The 18,727-nt window shown below is 39.5% G+C and overlaps 1 protein-coding gene across 2 annotated transcripts; it reads left to right on the top strand.

The window, feature by feature from the left end:
• The first annotated feature begins 145 nt into the window (after positions 1-145).
• Positions 146-17,773, top strand: LOC112054590 (histone-lysine N-methyltransferase EHMT2). 2 transcript variants are annotated; one of them, XM_024094428.2, is made up of 20 exons: positions 146-749; positions 1,522-2,020; positions 2,625-2,828; positions 3,459-3,542; positions 4,199-4,282; positions 4,856-4,983; positions 5,432-5,634; positions 6,051-6,250; positions 7,023-7,234; positions 7,712-7,882; positions 8,411-8,748; positions 9,389-9,549; positions 9,623-9,784; positions 9,992-10,055; positions 10,645-10,778; positions 11,773-11,917; positions 13,035-13,190; positions 14,833-15,066; positions 15,688-15,872; positions 17,552-17,773. In XM_024094428.2, exons 1-20 carry the CDS (start codon positions 518-520, stop codon positions 17,661-17,663), a joined length of 3,708 nt encoding a protein of 1,235 aa, XP_023950196.2. In that variant the 5' UTR covers positions 146-517; the 3' UTR covers positions 17,664-17,773. The 2 variants fall into 2 exon arrangements, with proteins under 2 accessions (XP_023950196.2, XP_052747582.1); XM_052891622.1 differs by lacking the exon at positions 2,625-2,828 and having other exon boundaries at positions 147-749.
• The last annotated feature ends 954 nt before the right edge of the window (positions 17,774-18,727 follow it).

The raw sequence follows: 18,727 nt of genomic DNA, 5'->3' as shown, positions 1-18,727 counted from the left end.
AGAAATACTATTATATTATATTATATTATAGCTAATCATAGTGATCTGTGAGCTAATCTACAATTCGGTTCTGTCTGGTTCTGTAATCTGTCTCTGTTTATTTTATATATTGTGAGATCTGTGGATTGAATTTTAAAAATAAAAACAATTTTTTTAATATTTTTATATTTATTTTTGTAGATTCTCGAAATAAAATGTACTTTGTATTACTAAAAACATGATTATCAAAATAATATCAGTCATTTAAGCTTTTTGCTTATAGAATTAAATTAAAGTAAAGGTGATTTACAATTTCTACCGAGTGCTGTAGGTTATTGATTACAATTTACAATAACATTTTAATTATTGAACAAAAAAATAAATAACATGTAGGCAGTATTTCATATTAAAATGCTCATATAAATCATAGATCTGTTACTGTGTAAACCATCTACCAAAAAACTTGTAAACAAACTTAAAAAAACGTAGGTAAAACTCGCTTCAACCTCGAACTCTCACAAGAAACGACCTTGGCAACATGCAAACTGACGACGAAGCTCCCGTCACCAACCAGGAAGACATCGACACGTCGTCCGAACATTTAAATAAAAGTGATACGTCTAAAAAATCCGACAGCGAAGACCCCAAGCCACGCATAGTTTTAACCTTCCGATCTGAAAAGTCCGGCGCTAAAACTAGCAACATGAAAATAGTGTCCACTGAAGAAAAACATGAGGAAATCTCTCCAAGGAGATCCAGCAGGACTAGAGGTTTGTTTAAAAGTAAATCTACACTTTAATAGTTTTAAATAGTTTCATGTATAATTCAAAATTACATGCTTACATTCCATTGTGGTTCATTGAAATGGTTATGAGTGTATTAAATTTAAGTCAATAGAATTTTGTTTTTGTGAAGCCAAGTTAATGATGATCTTGCTTATTAAATTCTTGGTTAAATTGTATAGTATCAAAAACTCTTCAAGTTAAACTTAGCCAAAAATTATTAGTATAATAGTAACAGATTCTTTTCAAATTGAAAATCAAAATTCATTCATGTTAAATATGCTTAGTTTACAAGCTGCTATGAAATACAAGGTATTTATTTTACTGTAATTGTTATAATTGGAGCAAGTTATGTTAAGTTATCATTGTGAATCATAGAAATCTTGGATTTTGGACTCTAAAAACCATCCTTTTATTGTGTTTGGGCACTAAAAACATGCCCTTTAATGTGTTTGTCGTTTATAAATATTATCATCAGAAAGTATTCCCAGTGGTTATAGGTATACATTTGTGGTGAGTGAATAGATATCCTTAAGGTTGCTTGCCTTAAGGATATCTATTATCCACAATAGCTCCAATCTATAATAGACCTTATTATTTGGGCTTTCTACAGGGATGATTTTAGTCAAGCCTACTTAGCTATCTAAAAAACTCGTAAACAAATGTTCCTAGAATTGTATTATTTACAAAACAGTATTTTTCACAAATATATCATTATGTCAACAATTTAAAATTATACTGTTTTCTCAATTTCTGTCAGGTAGTAAAAAAGAATCTGAGGAAGACATGAGTAACACAAGCCACATTGAATCTGAAGACGACTCTCACGACAGCACACAGAAGAGATCCACACGACGCATCAGCAAAGAGTACTCTGATGTCATAGCAAATGCAATAGCTAGAAAGGAGAAATTATATGATACTATTACCCCTAGCCAGAGGCCATCACGTAGGATTAAACCAACAGCTAAGATTTTAGCCAACGAAGAGTTGCGTATGGGTCTGGAGTCTCAGAATAACACTCGACTTGGCGTACCTATTGACAAAGTTGAGGATGGTGTTCGAACAAGGAGATCGGCTCAAGCCAAAAGTGTTGAAACTAAGCCAGCAGAGAAAAGAGCGGTGAAACGCAAGGTCATTGAAGATGCAGCTGCTGACAGTTCAGACAGAGAAAGTGACAGCTCCAATAAGAAACTGATGCATTTATGTAACCTTGGCTTGAAGATGAAAGATGATGAATCTAGTGAGACAGAGAACAGGTAACTATTATGAACAAATATTTAACGACCATAACTTAGTAATATTTTTAACTGAGTCAATAATTAAGGAAATCTGAATCAGTCTAAAATTTGTATTAGTGTTATTGTTAGATATTTCCTATTTTTACCAAAACCTGATACAATAAAAATTACAAAATACTATTAAGTACTTTTATAGAAAAGATATAATGAACTTGAGAAAAGTAGTGCTGGTTTACTGTCATTTGTATGTTGTTTTAGTTTAGATTTCACTCAGTGTTTTTTGAGTTGCATCAACTAATGTACTGTGTAATGATTACAGTAAAAATATTTTACAGTTGTACCTACAAGTACAGTTTAGTTTCTATCAAGTTTATACATTAGTGTATTTCATGTTTTACTATTTAATATGCAACAATATTAATATATTTAAATGTATCATACAATCATCCAGCCATCCAGATTTATGACAAAAATACTATACATCTACTATCTACATTAAAATTATAATTAATTGTGTTTTATTATCCATTCAATGAAGTGAAAACAAACAGATTTAGGTATAAATAAGCTGGTGACAATTGCTATATAGTTATAGCTACATCTAGGCTACACTTGCTTCTAGAAAAACAGAAAGTTCAACCTACGAGGCACCAGATGACGATGAGGATGAAGAGGATGATGAAGAAGATGAGGAAGACGAAGAGATGGATGATGACACAGAAGTCATCAGCAAGCTGCTGGAAGCGGATGAAGCCAGTGCCAGTGATGAAGATTACTGCCCTGAAGTGTCAGTCAAGAAGAAACGCTCGAAGAAAAACTCTTCCCTGTACGAGTAGCAGAGATTCTGTTTACTTCTATCATTCATTCTTCTTTCTCCTTCTATATTATCTTATTTGGTGTTTTTTTTTCTTTTTGAATTATTTTTCCTTTTGGTTTTGTTTGCCAATAAAAGTGTCATTAAAGAGTAACATGATGTAACAATTTTATTGGTGTTTTTATGTATTAGTTAGGTTTTTTATTTATTTATTGGATGTTGTAGTGTAAAAGTTAAAAATACACAAGAAGTTAAAAACATGACTATATTTGAGAATGCTCCATTGGCAAATTTTTAGATTTCTTCTGTAAATTTGTACTGAGACTGGTGTTATTATGTTATAATTTCCTATTTGTAGCTAGTCGCCTGCTCTAGGAATTATTTATTATTATTTTTGTATTATTTTGAATTGAGCTTAATCTATGTATTTAGTTTTGTGTTTCAGATTTTTATTATCAATATTTAAGCTACATGATTTTATTTGGACTTTGTTTAAAGATTTTTAGCCATATGAACTAATTGGATAATCCAAGAATCATCAGTCGAAAAAGTTTCGAGTTTTATGATTTTACGAGATCGAATACGTGTTTTCCGAGATTGGATACATATTTTACGAGATTGAATACATGTATTTGTCCACAGCCCGCCGCTACGCCGCTCGTCGCGCAAGGCGAACTCTGGCCTGTACTACTACGACGAGTTCGACCAGGATGGCTCTGGTGACAGGTACGACAGTTCCATGTTTTTCTTCTTCTTATTTCCTGGGCCTTTTCCTCTCTTGGCCTATAAGGGTTGGCCCAAAGTTCCATGTTGTGGTACTTTTGGAATACTTGACGGAACTTGAAATGTTTAATACGTGATGGAGCAACCATATATGATGAACAACTGGTAAACCAACGTCTATAACGCAGCTAGACTTAACAAGACACTAGGAAAATGTACAATTTATTGCTTTGTATTCAAACTGAATCTCAGACCCAATTACCTTTGGACTTGTATCACACCTAAATTCACCAACGAAATTGTCTGTAATTTATAAACGGGGACGAGGTAGACTCACACATCGAAAATCTCTAACACCAATAAATAAATCCTGTGTCCTTGCAATACACACAACTATGAATTTAAATCATAATACACGCACGTGTAATTGATTAATACAATGAGACATCGATTTTATAGACTCAGTTTGTATGAACGCGTTAGATTGTAATCATATACTTTTGATTTTCACAGAGGGGTAACATCTAGCGAGGCAGTTCCTATCCTATGGTAAATGGTCTGATTCCTCAGGCCAGAAGACAGCAATGCTTGTATTACTTTCAAGTACACGCTCTGGCACAATAAGTTTTCTGCTACTAACTGGCTATTTTTATTTGTAGCGACTACACGCCAAAACGCAAAAATTCACGATCTCACGACGACGAGGACACGGCGCAGCGCTCCGATGACGGCGACGCTGTAGTGTACGTATACTTCAGAATCGCATGTAGAGTGGTGGGTCTAAACTCCTATATACGATAATGTGGAAATAGGTAACTGAGATGATGATTATGGAACATAGGTACCATTTAGAACAGTGATGTATATTCCATACATCATCATCTTTATTCCCCTTTTTCCGTCCAATTGAACATTAACTTTCGTTTGAAATGGATATGTTGTGTCATAATCATCATCATATCAACCGATGGACGTCCACTGCAGTACATAATGCCTGCATGCAGTGAAAATCTGCGACCCGCTGGAAGTCCACGGTGTGGGGTCGACCAACACTGCACTTTCTAGTGCGGGGTCGCCATTTCAGCACCTCGGGACTCCAACGTCCAACAGCTCATTGAACTATGTGCCCCGCTCATTTCCACTTCAGACACGTTGAGCTCGGTGACTTTGGTTCTTCTGCAGATCTTCTTATTTCTGATTCGATCACGCAGAGATACTGTTAGCATAGCTCATACCATCGCCCGCTGTGTGACTTTGAGCCTTTTATGTTGTTAGTGTGAAAGAAATATAGATATTATAGTGTTATATCCATATAGTGCATCTGAGGCAGCCAGCGCCGAGGACGCGTCGGACGCGGCGTGCCCCGCTGACTCGACTGCCGTGGTCGCCACTTGCCTCTGCGAAGACTCCACCAACATCTACGCCGCTCCTTCTGAACTTACCGGTAATTGACCCTGAATATTTGTGTAGTGCATCCCAGGCAGCATACGCCTTGTACCCGTCGAAGACTACACCGACTTCTGAACTTAGCGATAATACCAAGTATAGACAATATATACGATACACAAAAAGTTTCACTATGCTCGTGACGTTCGAGCTGTCCACATTTCTTGTCGTGTAATTCTCTATGGGTTACTGTCAAGGGGGCCTTGGTGACTCCACTCAAGATCATTCTCTGCCATTCTGGTCTTATTTTGGTTACAGTTTGATTTGTTAATTAAGTTGTCCTGAAAAATGTTGTGAATCATAACCTTTGTTCGACATTTTTATAAAGTCTGTTAAAACTACTTTAACTTATTTAACTCGCGAACGCAAAAGGCTGAGCCTATGAGCCTTTTATAATATATTTCTTCGATGGCGTGCATTCACAGTGGTCTATCTCCGTCCCACAGAGCCAGTGTTCTGCCAAGCTATAGAGATGGTGGACGGCGTGCGAGTTGGTTGCTCGCACGCGGCGGCGCGGGAGCCCGGCGGAGGCCTGCAGGCGATGGGCCGAGCCGGGCCTCGCGCGCCCTTCTTCCTGGCCTGTCGACAGCACACCCAGCAGCTGGCCAAGCACATGTGCTGCCCCACTTGTGGACTGTTCTGTACACAGGTACGACAAATTGGTGAAACTTTAGAAAGAAAGACTTTTGCAGACTTTACGAACAGCAGGTATGGAGATACTGAACCTAAGCCGATTCCCAAAACGAAGGGCATCTGCCTAATGCAGCTTCTCGATTCGACGGTAAGTAAATACGTCGCGAATGAAGTGGAAAATACCAGCTCCGTCAGGCCCATGTCCAAAAGAGAATGCTCGACGTTCTTCAACTGGGCAGGGCTTATATAGGTGCGGATGACTGATGTTCCTGAAGTAGTCTTGACGATAGCTGGCTTCTAAAACCTTACATTAACTTGCAATTTATAGTTCTTTCATCTTTAACAAAACGGTTAATAAAGACTTAGATATCCAGATTGCTCAAATACTACCAGTAACCGTAATAGAAGTTCAATGTATGTTTTGTTTGTCAGGGCATATTCTACCAGTGCTCCAAGGAGCACCTATTCCACCTGGAGTGCGGTATACCGAGCGGAGACAAGCAGGTGGGCTGTCCGCACTGTGGCGTGTACTCGTACCGCTGGCAGCCCGTCAACAAGGAGCTGAGCCGCGTGCGCGTCGACATGCACTGCACCAACAGGCGCGTGTTCCTGCCCGAGCAGAGGGAGCAGTGGTGAGTCGTACCCTGACCTACAGACAAACTCTGACTTACCATGCCCTTCAGACCAACTCTGGCATACTTTGCCCTTCAGACAAACTCTGATATACATTGCCCTTCAGACAAACTCTGGCATACCTTGCCCTTCAGACAAACTCTGGCATACCTTGCCCAACAGACAAACTCTGACGTACCTTGCCCTTCAGACAAACTCTGGTTTACATTGCCCATCAGACAAACTCTGGCATACATTACCCCATAGATAAACTCTGACGTACTATGCCCTTCATACAAACTCTGGCATTCCTTGTCCCTGAGACAAACTCTGGCATATGTTGCCCCTCAGACAAACTCTGCCATATCTCGGCCTTTAGACACACTCTGGCATACCTTGCCCTTCAGGCAAACTCTGACATACCTTGCATCTTCAGCCAAACTCTGGCATACCTTGCCCTTCAGACAAACTCTGATATACCTTGCTCTTCAAACAAACTCGGACACATATTGCTTAGACAAGCTAAATGCATCATACCCTATAGACAGATATTGATGGACTCACTGAGACTGTCAAAGTTTGTGTGGGGGACCAAACAAACTTTGACAGTATCCGTATTGATGTCGGTATTTTTCACTGATAAACGTGACATATAAATAATAATACTTATTTTCGTCAATAGTTGGGTTAAGAATCCTTAAATCTTTCTGAGGAGCTGTAATTTTCTTTCTCTTGTAAAAATCTCTAGTTATATATTTATATTATTCTATATATATATTATTGTCCTTTTAGCACTCCAGCCTTCCTCGGCTTCACGTCAATCTCTTCCTCACAACTGGACCAGTCGCCTTCGATCCCAGAGGATCTGTTGCCCTCACTGCCAACAGACTTGAAGACCCTCTTTGAAGGTGCAAGCAACGATGGAATGAACGACCACACCATACAAGTATTGTACGAAGCTATAATGGCAGGCGAGCCTGTGGAACAACTCATACCGAAAATTGGTCAGTACAAATATTTTTCAAATCAAATCATTTTATTTTTCATCATACAAAAAATTTTACAGATGCCAAATCTTGGAGAATCTAACCGAATTACGTTTTTAATTATTTCTGATAATTTGTCTATGCTTTGCTTTAAATCTACTTCTAAGAAGTCTAGCAGGCTTAAAATACTGTCCAAGAAGTAACGAGATAATATTGTCAATACATCACTCTCTTTTTCGTCCCATCACCATGAAAGAGATAAAGTAACAAAGCTTCAATATTGTTGCGATGGATATAAGGAGATTTGTACTACCTCATTATCTCTATCATCTCTTAGCGCCTGCGTAAAGTGAAGTAACTATCTATGTAAGGTTAGATTTAGGGTCAATTTAGGATTATATGCTTACAAAATTTCTTCAGGTTTATGTTGGTGGGCAATATGCCGACCAAATGCATTGGTCATGAGAATGTTTATAATGGTCAATCGTATTTCAGTACGTGGCGAGCACATAAACGCGCCGCTCGCGCAGCTGGAGGGCGGCACGTGTGCGCACGCGGCGGCGGCGCGCGGCCGACTGAGCGCGCTGTGCCTGCTACAGTACGCGGGCGCCAACATGGACGCCGTGGACAACGCCGCGAGGACGCCGCTCATGCGGGCCATACTCTGTGAGTGTATCTGCAGGCGAGCCACATGACTACACATGACTTGATACAACGCATATCTTCGATATCGGGAAATTGTTTCAAACACTCACAATACTTAATGTTTGCTGACGATTTCATACCACATGTATGTAACAGATTCCGTTTTGATGCTTCACGACACGACACGTCACGATGGATTTGCATTTGTCTGACGTGTCACGTGTGTGTGTGTTTCATACATTTTGTATACGACGCATCAGAAGCCATCATGACATGTCACAACACATAAGTGTGCACGTTATCATACAAAATACATGATACCGATTCTGTTCTGACGCGTCACGACACGACACATCACAAATATAAATACCGGCTTCACCTATATATTATGATTCCAGCTTCAGTCATAGTCCGTCCGATACACAAATTGCAGGGGGGAATGATGTCATGTGAGAGGAAGGGCGATATTTTATTTTATTCATTGACAGCATTTGTTGTCGTTATCATTTAAGTTTGGTATATTTATTGTATTTTCATATTTTATTATAGCGCTATTGGATAAAGATACACCAGAAGAGGCAGAAGCTATGGACGAAGAAGCGTGTGAAAAAGAAGAAGAAAAAGCTGTTGACGAAGACGTAGAAGTAATACCGGAAACAGAAAAGGATGAACAAAGCATAACTCAGAAGAATAAGCAGGGCGAGGATAAAAAAAGTATAGAAAAAGATGATATTGAAATAGGTGATACAAAAGAAACAGACGCAGTGAAAGATGATAAGGAAGATGTAGATGATGAACTTATTGATGACCTCAGTAAGACGAGTGATGAAGATATCTTTAAAGTTATCAAATATTTGGTGGCGGTTGGCTGTGATGTCGACAAACAGGTGAGTTTCATTTGATTTATAGAATGTCAAGATATCATTCAACATCGCTTAATAATTGTCATTGTTAATGTACCAAAGTCTATTGTATGCGTAAATTATAGTAAATTATTTATAGTAATAAATGATGTACTTATAATTTACATTATCACTTTTGAGTGCTACTATTCCAAAACTCAATTTCTTTTGAATCATTGCATCATATTTATTGCATCATATCATATTCATCATTCATCTAATATTGTTGTTAGACGTACTATTATTGTTATTAGAAGAACTAATATTGTTGTTAGAAGAACTAATATTGTTGTTAGACGTACTATTATTGTTGTTAGAAGAACTAATATTGTTGTTAGATGAACTAATATTGTTGTTATTTATTGACTTCCGCGTTACCGCAAGTCACTGCATCCGGCCGTTATATTAAATAGTAGCTATTTAATTATATATATATATATATATATATATATATATAGTATGAAATAGCTACCGCCTGACATAGAAAGTAAAACTTGGTAGTAGTTTATTGTTGGAAGACGTCTGCTAAGAATGGATTTTGCGAGAGGGGCAGATTAAGAAGGTCTCGAGGACGTCTGATATTAGACTGTATCAGTCTAAGTACACAATGATGTTGTTGCTGCAGGGTCCGGAGGGTATGACGGGCTTACACCTGGCGGCGCAGCACGGCAGCGCGGCGGTGTGCGCACTGCTGCTGCAGGGCGGCGCGGCGGTGGACGCGCGCGACTCGGGCGGGTGGACGCCGCTCGTGCGCGCCGCCGAGCACAAGCACCACGCCGTCGTCAAGTGAGTGCCTACTCTAAACCAGCTTTCAAGTTGTGGCAATAAGTCTGTAAATTATGTCTAAGTATCGTTTCAGGTTACTCTTAGAGCATGGTGCAGATCCATCAGCTAGCGACACCGAGGGGAACCTCGCTGTGCACTGGTGTGCGCTGAGCGGCGATGCGCGCTGCCTGTCGCTGCTGCTGCGCGCCGCGCCGCACACGCTCGACACGCCCAGCGCGCACACCGACACCCCGCTGTGAGTACACACACGCACACACACAACCTCGCTAAATGGTCACCAGCCATCGTCTGTGCATAGATCCATGGGAATAAAGAAGGCTTTAACATCCTACCTACAGTCATGCCATCTGAAAAGAACATGATTATTTTTTTAGATATTCAATTATCAGATGAGGACGCAATAATTTAAATAATTGTGTTGCTAATCCCGTTGTTATTGCAGGCACGTGGCGGCGAGGGAAGGGCACTACGCTTGCGTCGTGATACTGCTCGCGCACGGAGCTAAAGTACGTATCTGTCCTATTATGCGTAGACTACGTTATGTATGGTCCGATTTCTAATGAATGGTACTTGTGTTACTACTGACTATTTACAAATTATCAAACGTAATACTATAAATCATGTTTAAACGGAGGACCCGCACTGTACTGCGGAGACGAGGACTCAACTAAACAGTTTGCTGTTAATAAATAAATAATCCAAATCCAACCAAAAATATACTTTGTTATATGTATTGTTTTGAGATTGTTGTTAGACGAACTAATATTGTTGTTAGACGAACTATTATTGTTGTTAGATGAACTAATATTGTTGTTAGAAGAACTAATATTCTTGTTAGATGAACTAATATTGTTGTTAAATGAACTAATATTGTTGTTAGAAGAACTAATGTGTTTTAAGAAATTTGCATGCCAGTATATGGCGAATTGTATAATGTACCTATTTCAACATTTATTGTATACCAGCTAATGTAACTGTACAATTGCAAATAAATAAATTGAATTGAATTGAATTGAACTAATATTGTTGTTTGACGAACTAATATTGTTGTTTGATGAACCAATATTGTTGTTTGACGAACTATATTGTTGTTAGACGGATCTGGAGAACTCAGCGGGCGAGTTGCCGATCGACATCAGCAGCGGGCAGTGTCGCGACGCCGTCAACCTCAACATGCAGATGACGCTCGCCGTCCGGGACAAGATGCCGCGCAGCCGGATACTATCCAGGTATATCGCATACTTTGTGTTATATGTACAGTGAAACTTAGTTATCTGGGCCCTGGACACGTGAGAATAACTATATGGGCCCAAAACATGTGCATTGAAATAGCTCTGATATAACAAATCTCCCTTGTAATTGAGTTTTTGTTTACATTTTTTATGTAAAATTTCTCCAAGAGAAAAGCTGGTAAGGTGAATGTGTTATGAAAAGTGCAATTGAGCTAGGCGAACAGACATTGAGAGGGAGCTAAAGAAATTTAAGTCCAGTTGTGTGGTCTATAAATCACACTTTTTATGTCTATGAAGTTGTGTACCGTATCTCTATTAAAAGGGCTCTAACGTATTATAAGGATCTTTGACTATTTAAACTATGGATCTGTTTCGCACCCAAATTCACCAACAAAAAAGTCCGTCGTTTTTAGAGGGGGACGAGGTAAACTCACACATCGAAAATATTTAACACCATTGAATATATTCTGTGTCCATACACTACACACAACTATAAATTTGACTCGCAATACACACACGCGTAATTTTTACACAGACTAACAAACACATCGCTTAGACTATCCACAGAATATATACATAGAATATTCGATTACTTGATCGATTTTATTCTGTTCCGTCAAAAGAATCGATTCTTTTTAGTAATTGTTTTTATTACAAATTTGATAAAATTAAGGTAGAAATACTTGCAAAAGAAAACTTTACTCTATCTTTCACTAAACTACAAGGTTTTGGCCGTTTTTTATGCCATTTCATTGCACAAACCGGCATTTTTAGGGAGCTCTTTACACGACGAAAACATTACAACAATGAAACATCGATTTTATAGCAACAGATTTAAAAAAGCGTTAGATCATTGATTCTTGATCTTTGTCAGAGGAGTAACGGTTTGCGAGGCAGGTCCCGTTATTAATGGTCGAAGATAAGAATGTATAATGTACCTGTATAATCTTCTTATAATTTTGTATCAAATGCAAAATGACGTTCCCAACAGCGACATATCGAACGGGCGCGAGCGGTACCCTGTGCCGTGCGTCAACGAGGTGGACGACGCGCCGCTGCCCGACGACTTCGTGTACGTGTCGCAGCACGTGGCGCGCCACCACGTGCCGCTCGACGACACCGTCGACACCATGCAGGTGACTATAGTGATCAGTGCAACACCAACAATGATCATGGAATGCGGCTGGCCGCATTCCGGCTAACCGCATAGTGCGCAGATACCCTTACACTGATTGAAACTTATTCCGGACGTCTGTAACAACTAACCTGATGCTCCTAAAGAATAGGCTATTCGCCTGCTGTACAAAACTAAGAAGATTTTTTGCATAGAGGCAGTTTAGATGCCTAGAAACTCTCAATCACATTTTTATTTGTGAAAATAATCTCTTAATTGTAATTTTTTTTACAAAACAAAATTGTATTTTTATCATGTCACTGCAAACGCCAATCATAAACTTTAACGTCATTCGCTACAAGGCATCGGTTTATGATAGGCGCTTGCGGTGATGTGATATAATCACATCACTGCAAACGCCAATCACGCTGTTATCTCTTTGAATGACGTCGCTTGCTAATGTGTTGTGTTTCGGCGGCAAAAATTTTACGTAGATATTTTTTCATTTATATTAAATTTTTTACTGGTTATTATTGACGGGACAAAATCAAATATAGCTTACAATACTTCCATAATTCAGTTTAAGAGTGCGCAATATGTAATTTGGTGGTAACAAATGGTTCTGGATCTCGGATTCTGGAAAAGTTAGGAGCCTGATATTTGGGTAAATGATATTTCAAAGTGTTAGCTTCGTTATGACTATACAAAATACACAATTTGTAAAACTTTTCTCGATAGTTTATTTTTTTGAAAAATACATGTTTTGCTCACATTTTGCTTTCAATCTCAGGAAAAGCAAACTTATTTTCTTAAATTTTTGTTTTGTATAGAAAATTAGGTATATAATATCTTGAACATGGCCATTTTGTTTTTCGTTATGTTGTTTAATTTACTTGCAATTAGGTAAAAGTGGTTTTGGCGCTCACGTCATGAAATTTGCGTCGCGCGTCAATCGCTCCGTGCTTTTCATTCACGGAAAGTCATAATTCGGCGTCTCGTTTGCGCTTCGAATTTTATCCATATCGTACCGACGCGCTGCGCGCTCTTAAACACTGTTTACAAAAGACGCAAGTAGCCTATTGTATCTATTCCTGACATTTTATTTGTTTTTTTTTTTACCAAGTTATGTTGTCATGCAGGGCTGCCTGTGCAGCTCGGCGGAGTGCGGCGCGTCGTGCGCGTGCGCCGTGCTGGGCGTGCGGCGCTGGTACGTGCGCGACCGCCTGCCGCCGCACTTCCCGCACCACGACCCGCCCATGCTGTTCGAGTGCAACCAGACCTGCAGCTGCAACCTGGTACGGTATTGTCGTATGGATGATAGGTATTTGTGGGTGTTTAGTTACGTAGCAATTGATTGATTGGTGAATAGGCTACTGAAGGTTAATGCGTGTCTCTGTCAGGAGTCCAATAATAAACCAAGTAGATGTACTAATTATTGTTTATTAACACACTGAATAATATATAACTTTGAGATACATAAAATGCCTTAACTAAGAGGACTGGTTACAATGAATAAACTAGAACACGAGCGTTGGTAAAGACGAGTTAGGAACGACTGCCTTAACTTAACATCGAAGCGAACGTTCTTACAGAAAATGTTTACATAGCAGTTTGCGTGCTTAGGGTTCACTACAAACGGTATTTATAATTGAGTATAAGGCACGCTACAGTCGATACCTGGTACGGTATTGTTAATACCTGGTACGGTACGATGTTGGGCACACGAGTCGTGTCAGACATCACAATGACCTGAATGTTAGTGTCATGCTGATGTATGGAGTCAAACATACGCAAATACGGGGTTTCTAGCTGGCTACTCGGCTGGTGGGAGGCTTCCGCCGTGGCTAGTTACCACCCTACCGGCAAAGACGTACCGCCAAGCGATTTAGCGTTCCGGTACGATGCCGTGTAAAAAACCGAAAGGGGTGTGGATTTTCATTCTCCTCCTAACAAGTTAGTCCGCTTCCATCTTAGATTGAATCCATCAGGTGAGATTGTAGTCAAGGGCTAACTTGTAAAGAATAAAAAAAAAAGTTGCAGGTGTATCTTTTCATGATCATGACACTATGGGAAAATTCTTGCACATAAAACGTTATATCGCGCTTAATTTCGCTATCACACTAATCGATAAGAAAGCCGTTTAGAATAAATTATGTGAAAATAAATGGACAAATGTGACAGCACATGACGAAGTACGTATAACTCGTTCACGTTGTTACGGTATTTTACTCGCGGTCACTCGTATATTGCACGCCATTGACGATCAATTATTCTCACGTTTTTGCAGCAGCCACGACTATAACGGATCGTGTATTGGTTACTGCGTGCATGACGGCTTGACTTATGAAACGTCTTCGCTGCCGTTTGCGCTGCAGAAACGTGAGAATAATTGACTGTCAATGGCTGACTTTAGTCAGTCGTCAATAAACGTCCTTAGAGTACACACGTACTGTGGTCTAATTTCAACTCAGACCAATTATAGAAGGACCTGTATCGCACTCATAGTCACGAACAAAATTGTCTGTCATTTTCTGAAGAAAACGAGCTTAGATTTGGTATATCTATATATATCTTATACTAAACTAGATATATATAGATCTAGATATATCTTATACTAATCTAGAAGTAATTGCCCGCTTTTTACACCATTCAATTAAACAGAAAGGTATTTGTACGGAGCTCTTTAACCGACGAACACGATTACAACTATAAAACATCGATACTATAGCGACAGTTTTTATAATCGCATTAGATTGTTGATCATATACTTTGACAGAAAAGTAACATAAAGCGAAGCAGGTCCTATACAATAATTGGTCTGAGAATTTCAAAACAATATAATTCCGCAACCTAAAGTGTACCTCAACCGCGTGGTCACTCGACACCCAATTGTCAAGTTACTCCGCACGAGCTGCAGTGACGAGTGTTGTGTCGCAGAAGCGCTGCGGCAACCGCGTGGTAAGCCGCGCGGAGGCGGGCGGGTCGCTGGGCGCGCGCGTGTGCGTGTACCGCTCGGCGCGCTGCGGCTGGGGGCTGCGCACGCTGACGCGCGTGGCGCGCGGCGCGCTCGTGGCGCTGTACCGCGGCGAGCTGCTGGCGCGCGAGCTCGCCGACTCGCGCCCCAACGACCAGTACGTGTTCGCGCTCGACCTCAAGCCCGACCTCTTGGAGGTGAGTCGCTTTCGTTGTAACTATCTCATCTAGAGTCACTGAGATAACAAGAGGAGGATAAACTTTCTATCTGCCAAAGGAAAATGGAATGAAGCTTACTGGGCGTAAAAATAAAGGATCATTTTAGAATTTAAACTATCGTGAGTGTTATTCATATTAATTGATAATGAAACACGGCTAAAACTCACGTGATATTAGGTCATGTTTTTAATCGGGATCATGGATGGTTGCTGCCCACAGCGTGGAAACCGCTATTTCTTTCATTGTCACATACAACAAACTTGGAACAAGATAGCGTTAGTTCGGTTTGCTTACAAGAAGACGAGTCTAATGAAGATGACATTAATGAACCGTTGGAGAGTGTAACGGTACCTTCACTCCACACCACTCAACCCCTCTCCGCGCGCGCAATGCGTGCGTGCGTTCGTGACCACGATCCTTGCAACTGGGTCGAAATATCGACAATGAAAAATCTCGTCGTTTTATCGTGGCATATGTACCTACCGCTTTAAATAACATTCATAATGAACACCCACGAAATAACTTTAAAATCATTAGTTTTGATACTTTTTCCTTTTCAGCTTTAACCAGAGTAACCATGTCCATGTATCGTGTGTGCAGGAGTGCAGCGACAAGACGCAGCTGTGCGTGGACGCGGCGTGCTACGGCAGCGCGGCGCGCTTCATGAACCACAGCTGCCGGCCGAGCGTGGCGCCCGTGCGCGTGTTCACCGCCGCGCGCGACCTGCGCCTGCCCAACGTGGCGCTGTTCGCGCTGCGCGACCTGCCCGCCGGCACGGCGCTCACGTCAGTCTTACTAAGTCTTTCTCGTGCCGAAATCGTGCAAAACCCTGCACTAGAATGTGTTCGTCGATCCCCCACCAAGTGAACTGACGACAGCAAGCGAGTCGCAAGGATTCGACGAAACGACGAAATACCTACGAAAGGCCTATGCCCTGCAGTCTCAGACCAATTATGGTATAGAACTGCCTCGCTAGACGTTACTTTTCTGTCAAAGTATATGATCAACGATCTAATGCGATTGTAAAAACTGTATAGAATCGATGTTAAATAGTTGTAATCGTGTTTGTCGGTTAAAGAGCTCCGTAAAAATTTCTTTTTGTGTAATTGAATTGTGTAAAAAACGTGCAAAAACTTCTAGTTTAGTATAAGATATATGCAAAATCTAAGCTCGTTTTCCTCAGAAAATGACAGACAATTTTGTTCGTGACTATGAGTGCGATACAGGTCCTTCTATAATTGGTCTGAGCCTGCAGTGGCCATCCATCGGCTGATATGATGATGCCGATGATGACGATGACGATGCTGACGATGACGTTGATGACGATGATGACGATGACGACGATGACGATGACGATGACGATGACGATGACGATGATGACGATGATGACGATGACGACGATGACGATGACGATGACGATGACGATGACGATGCCGATGCCGGTGCCGGTGCCGATGATGACGATGATGACGATGACGATGCTGACGATGACGTTGATGACGATGATGACGATGACGACGATGACGATGACGATGACGATGACGATGATGACGATGATGACGATGACGACGATGACGATGACGATGACGATGACGATGACGATGCCGATGCCGGTGCCGGTGCCGATGATGCCGATGATGACGATGACGATGCTGACGATGACGTTGATGACGATGATGACGATGACGACGATGACGATGACGATGACGATGACGATGACGATGCCGATGCCGGTGCCGGTGCCGATGATGACGATGATGACGATGCCGATGATGATAATGGCGATGCCGATGACGATGATGGCGATGCCGATGATGATGATGGCGATGCCGATGATGATGAGGATGATGATGATGATATCATTAAATTATGTGACGCTCCACGATGTTATTATTGTTTTGATTGATGAGGAGGAGGAGAGTGGTCTTATTATTATTGAAGTCTTTTTTTCTTCTTCAATTCTTGAGGAGTAATTTAGTGAGTGTGTTATCGAAAGTAATTAGGCAATGCTTGTTGCCATCTACAGGCATAGTGAAACAGAATTCGTTATTTTAAACTACCAGTAGATGGCATTCTTAGAGAATTTTGAAACAATCCCCCTTTTTACACTTCAAGAACCTGTTGCGATGCAGTTATGCCTGAAGCTCATAGATGGCGCTATGTTTTTTATTTTTAACTGACTTGAAACCTTAACGAAAAATAAGGAGGTTCTCAATTCGTCAGAATGTTTTAATTCTTTTTTTAAATAATAAAGCACACCAGCACATCCGTTTTATTTTAATTTTAAAACATTTATAATAATACCATATAACTGTTTATTTTAAAAACATTTTTATACCTTTATTATATTATTATAAACGTACTATAATGAAAACATCTTCAAACTTACTTAGCACCTCCAAAACCTACAATATATAATACAAAATTTTAAAGTGATAATAATAATTTTTTTTTTTTATTTCAGATTTGACTATGGCGATAAGTTTTGGTCAGTGAAGTCTAAATGGATAAAGTGCGAGTGTGACTCTCCGGATTGCAGATATCCGACAAAAACAGTGGAAGAGGTTGACACATGACTTGTTTAGATTTAAGAGTAAATCATGATTTTTTGTAAATATAATTGTATTTTTTATTTAATAATTTTGTATGAATAAGACTGTTACAATAATATGCCATACAATATAATGCATAAGGTAGTCTTTTGTTTTAATACACTTGCTTCCTACTTCCCAAATATTGCAGGCACAACTAAAACATCATAAATCACATATGCCAGAACTCAATCCGCAATCGCTAACCAATGTTGCAATTATCTTGTCTGCTCAGAACATGAATTTTTTGACATGCAATTTGGTCTTGCATTTGCCAATAAATCTATACTTATAATAAAACTGTAGCAGGTTCAATTCTGTATATTGAAGATATTTTGAAAATTTTTGTTGTTTATATAATCGACACTAAAGCTAAAAATATTTGTGTTTTTGTTGACCGGGCATCACTCTGAAACTACTGAATGAATTCAAATTAAACTTGGCTTGATTTGAGACCATGATACGAAGGTTATAGGATACTTTTAGTCGCGAAAATATAATCAGAAGAGAATGAAATAGGGGTTGAAAGTTTATATGGAAAATGTTTCATTTTTCAATTTTGGTAAAAATTGATAAACACTACACTTTTCTGTACTAACTTTGTAACTAAAATACTAAGAGTAGATACAAGTTTTATACCAATGTATACTTATGTACAAGTTTTTAAAAAGATGGTACATTTCAGTTTCATATTTTTTACAGGATTTTTTTTAAATTGGCTCAACTCAATGAAAGAGAAATAGTTCTTAATTGCACTCAATAGTTAGAAATAGTTCTTAATTGCACTCACTCAATAGTTAGTTAATTGCACTCAAATCTTCTTCTACAAAACAAATATGTAGGTAAAACATTATTTAGAAAAGTAGTATAGTAGTAAATTGGTAATTTAACCCGTAACGTATAACAAAAAATAAATACTTAAAATAATAATTACAGCAGCTACAGCATTGAAAAAACCGATTTAATATGGAAAAATTTGAAAAATCCGAAAAAATACATAAACATCGACTAAAATACTAAAGTAGTCCAAACTAGGCCTTACCCACTAT

This window comes from Bicyclus anynana, chromosome 4, assembly GCF_947172395.1.
Source record: "Bicyclus anynana chromosome 4, ilBicAnyn1.1, whole genome shotgun sequence".
Lineage (NCBI taxonomy): Eukaryota > Metazoa > Arthropoda > Insecta > Lepidoptera > Nymphalidae > Bicyclus > Bicyclus anynana.
The sequence above is the reverse complement of the archived record's forward strand: the minus strand, read 5'-3'. Positions and strand labels throughout refer to the sequence as shown.

Excerpts from the sequence above, each read along its gene's own strand:
- LOC112054590 (XM_024094428.2), top strand. The coding sequence starts at position 518 with ATGCAAACTGACGACGAAGCTCCCGTCACCAACCAGGAAGACATCGAC. Across the intron at positions 5,635-6,050 it reads GTGGACTGTTCTGTACACAG|GGCATATTCTACCAGTGCTC; the intron begins GTACGACAAATT and ends TTTGTTTGTCAG. Across the intron at positions 15,873-17,551 it reads CCCGCCGGCACGGCGCTCAC|ATTTGACTATGGCGATAAGT; the intron begins GTCAGTCTTACT and ends TTTTTATTTCAG.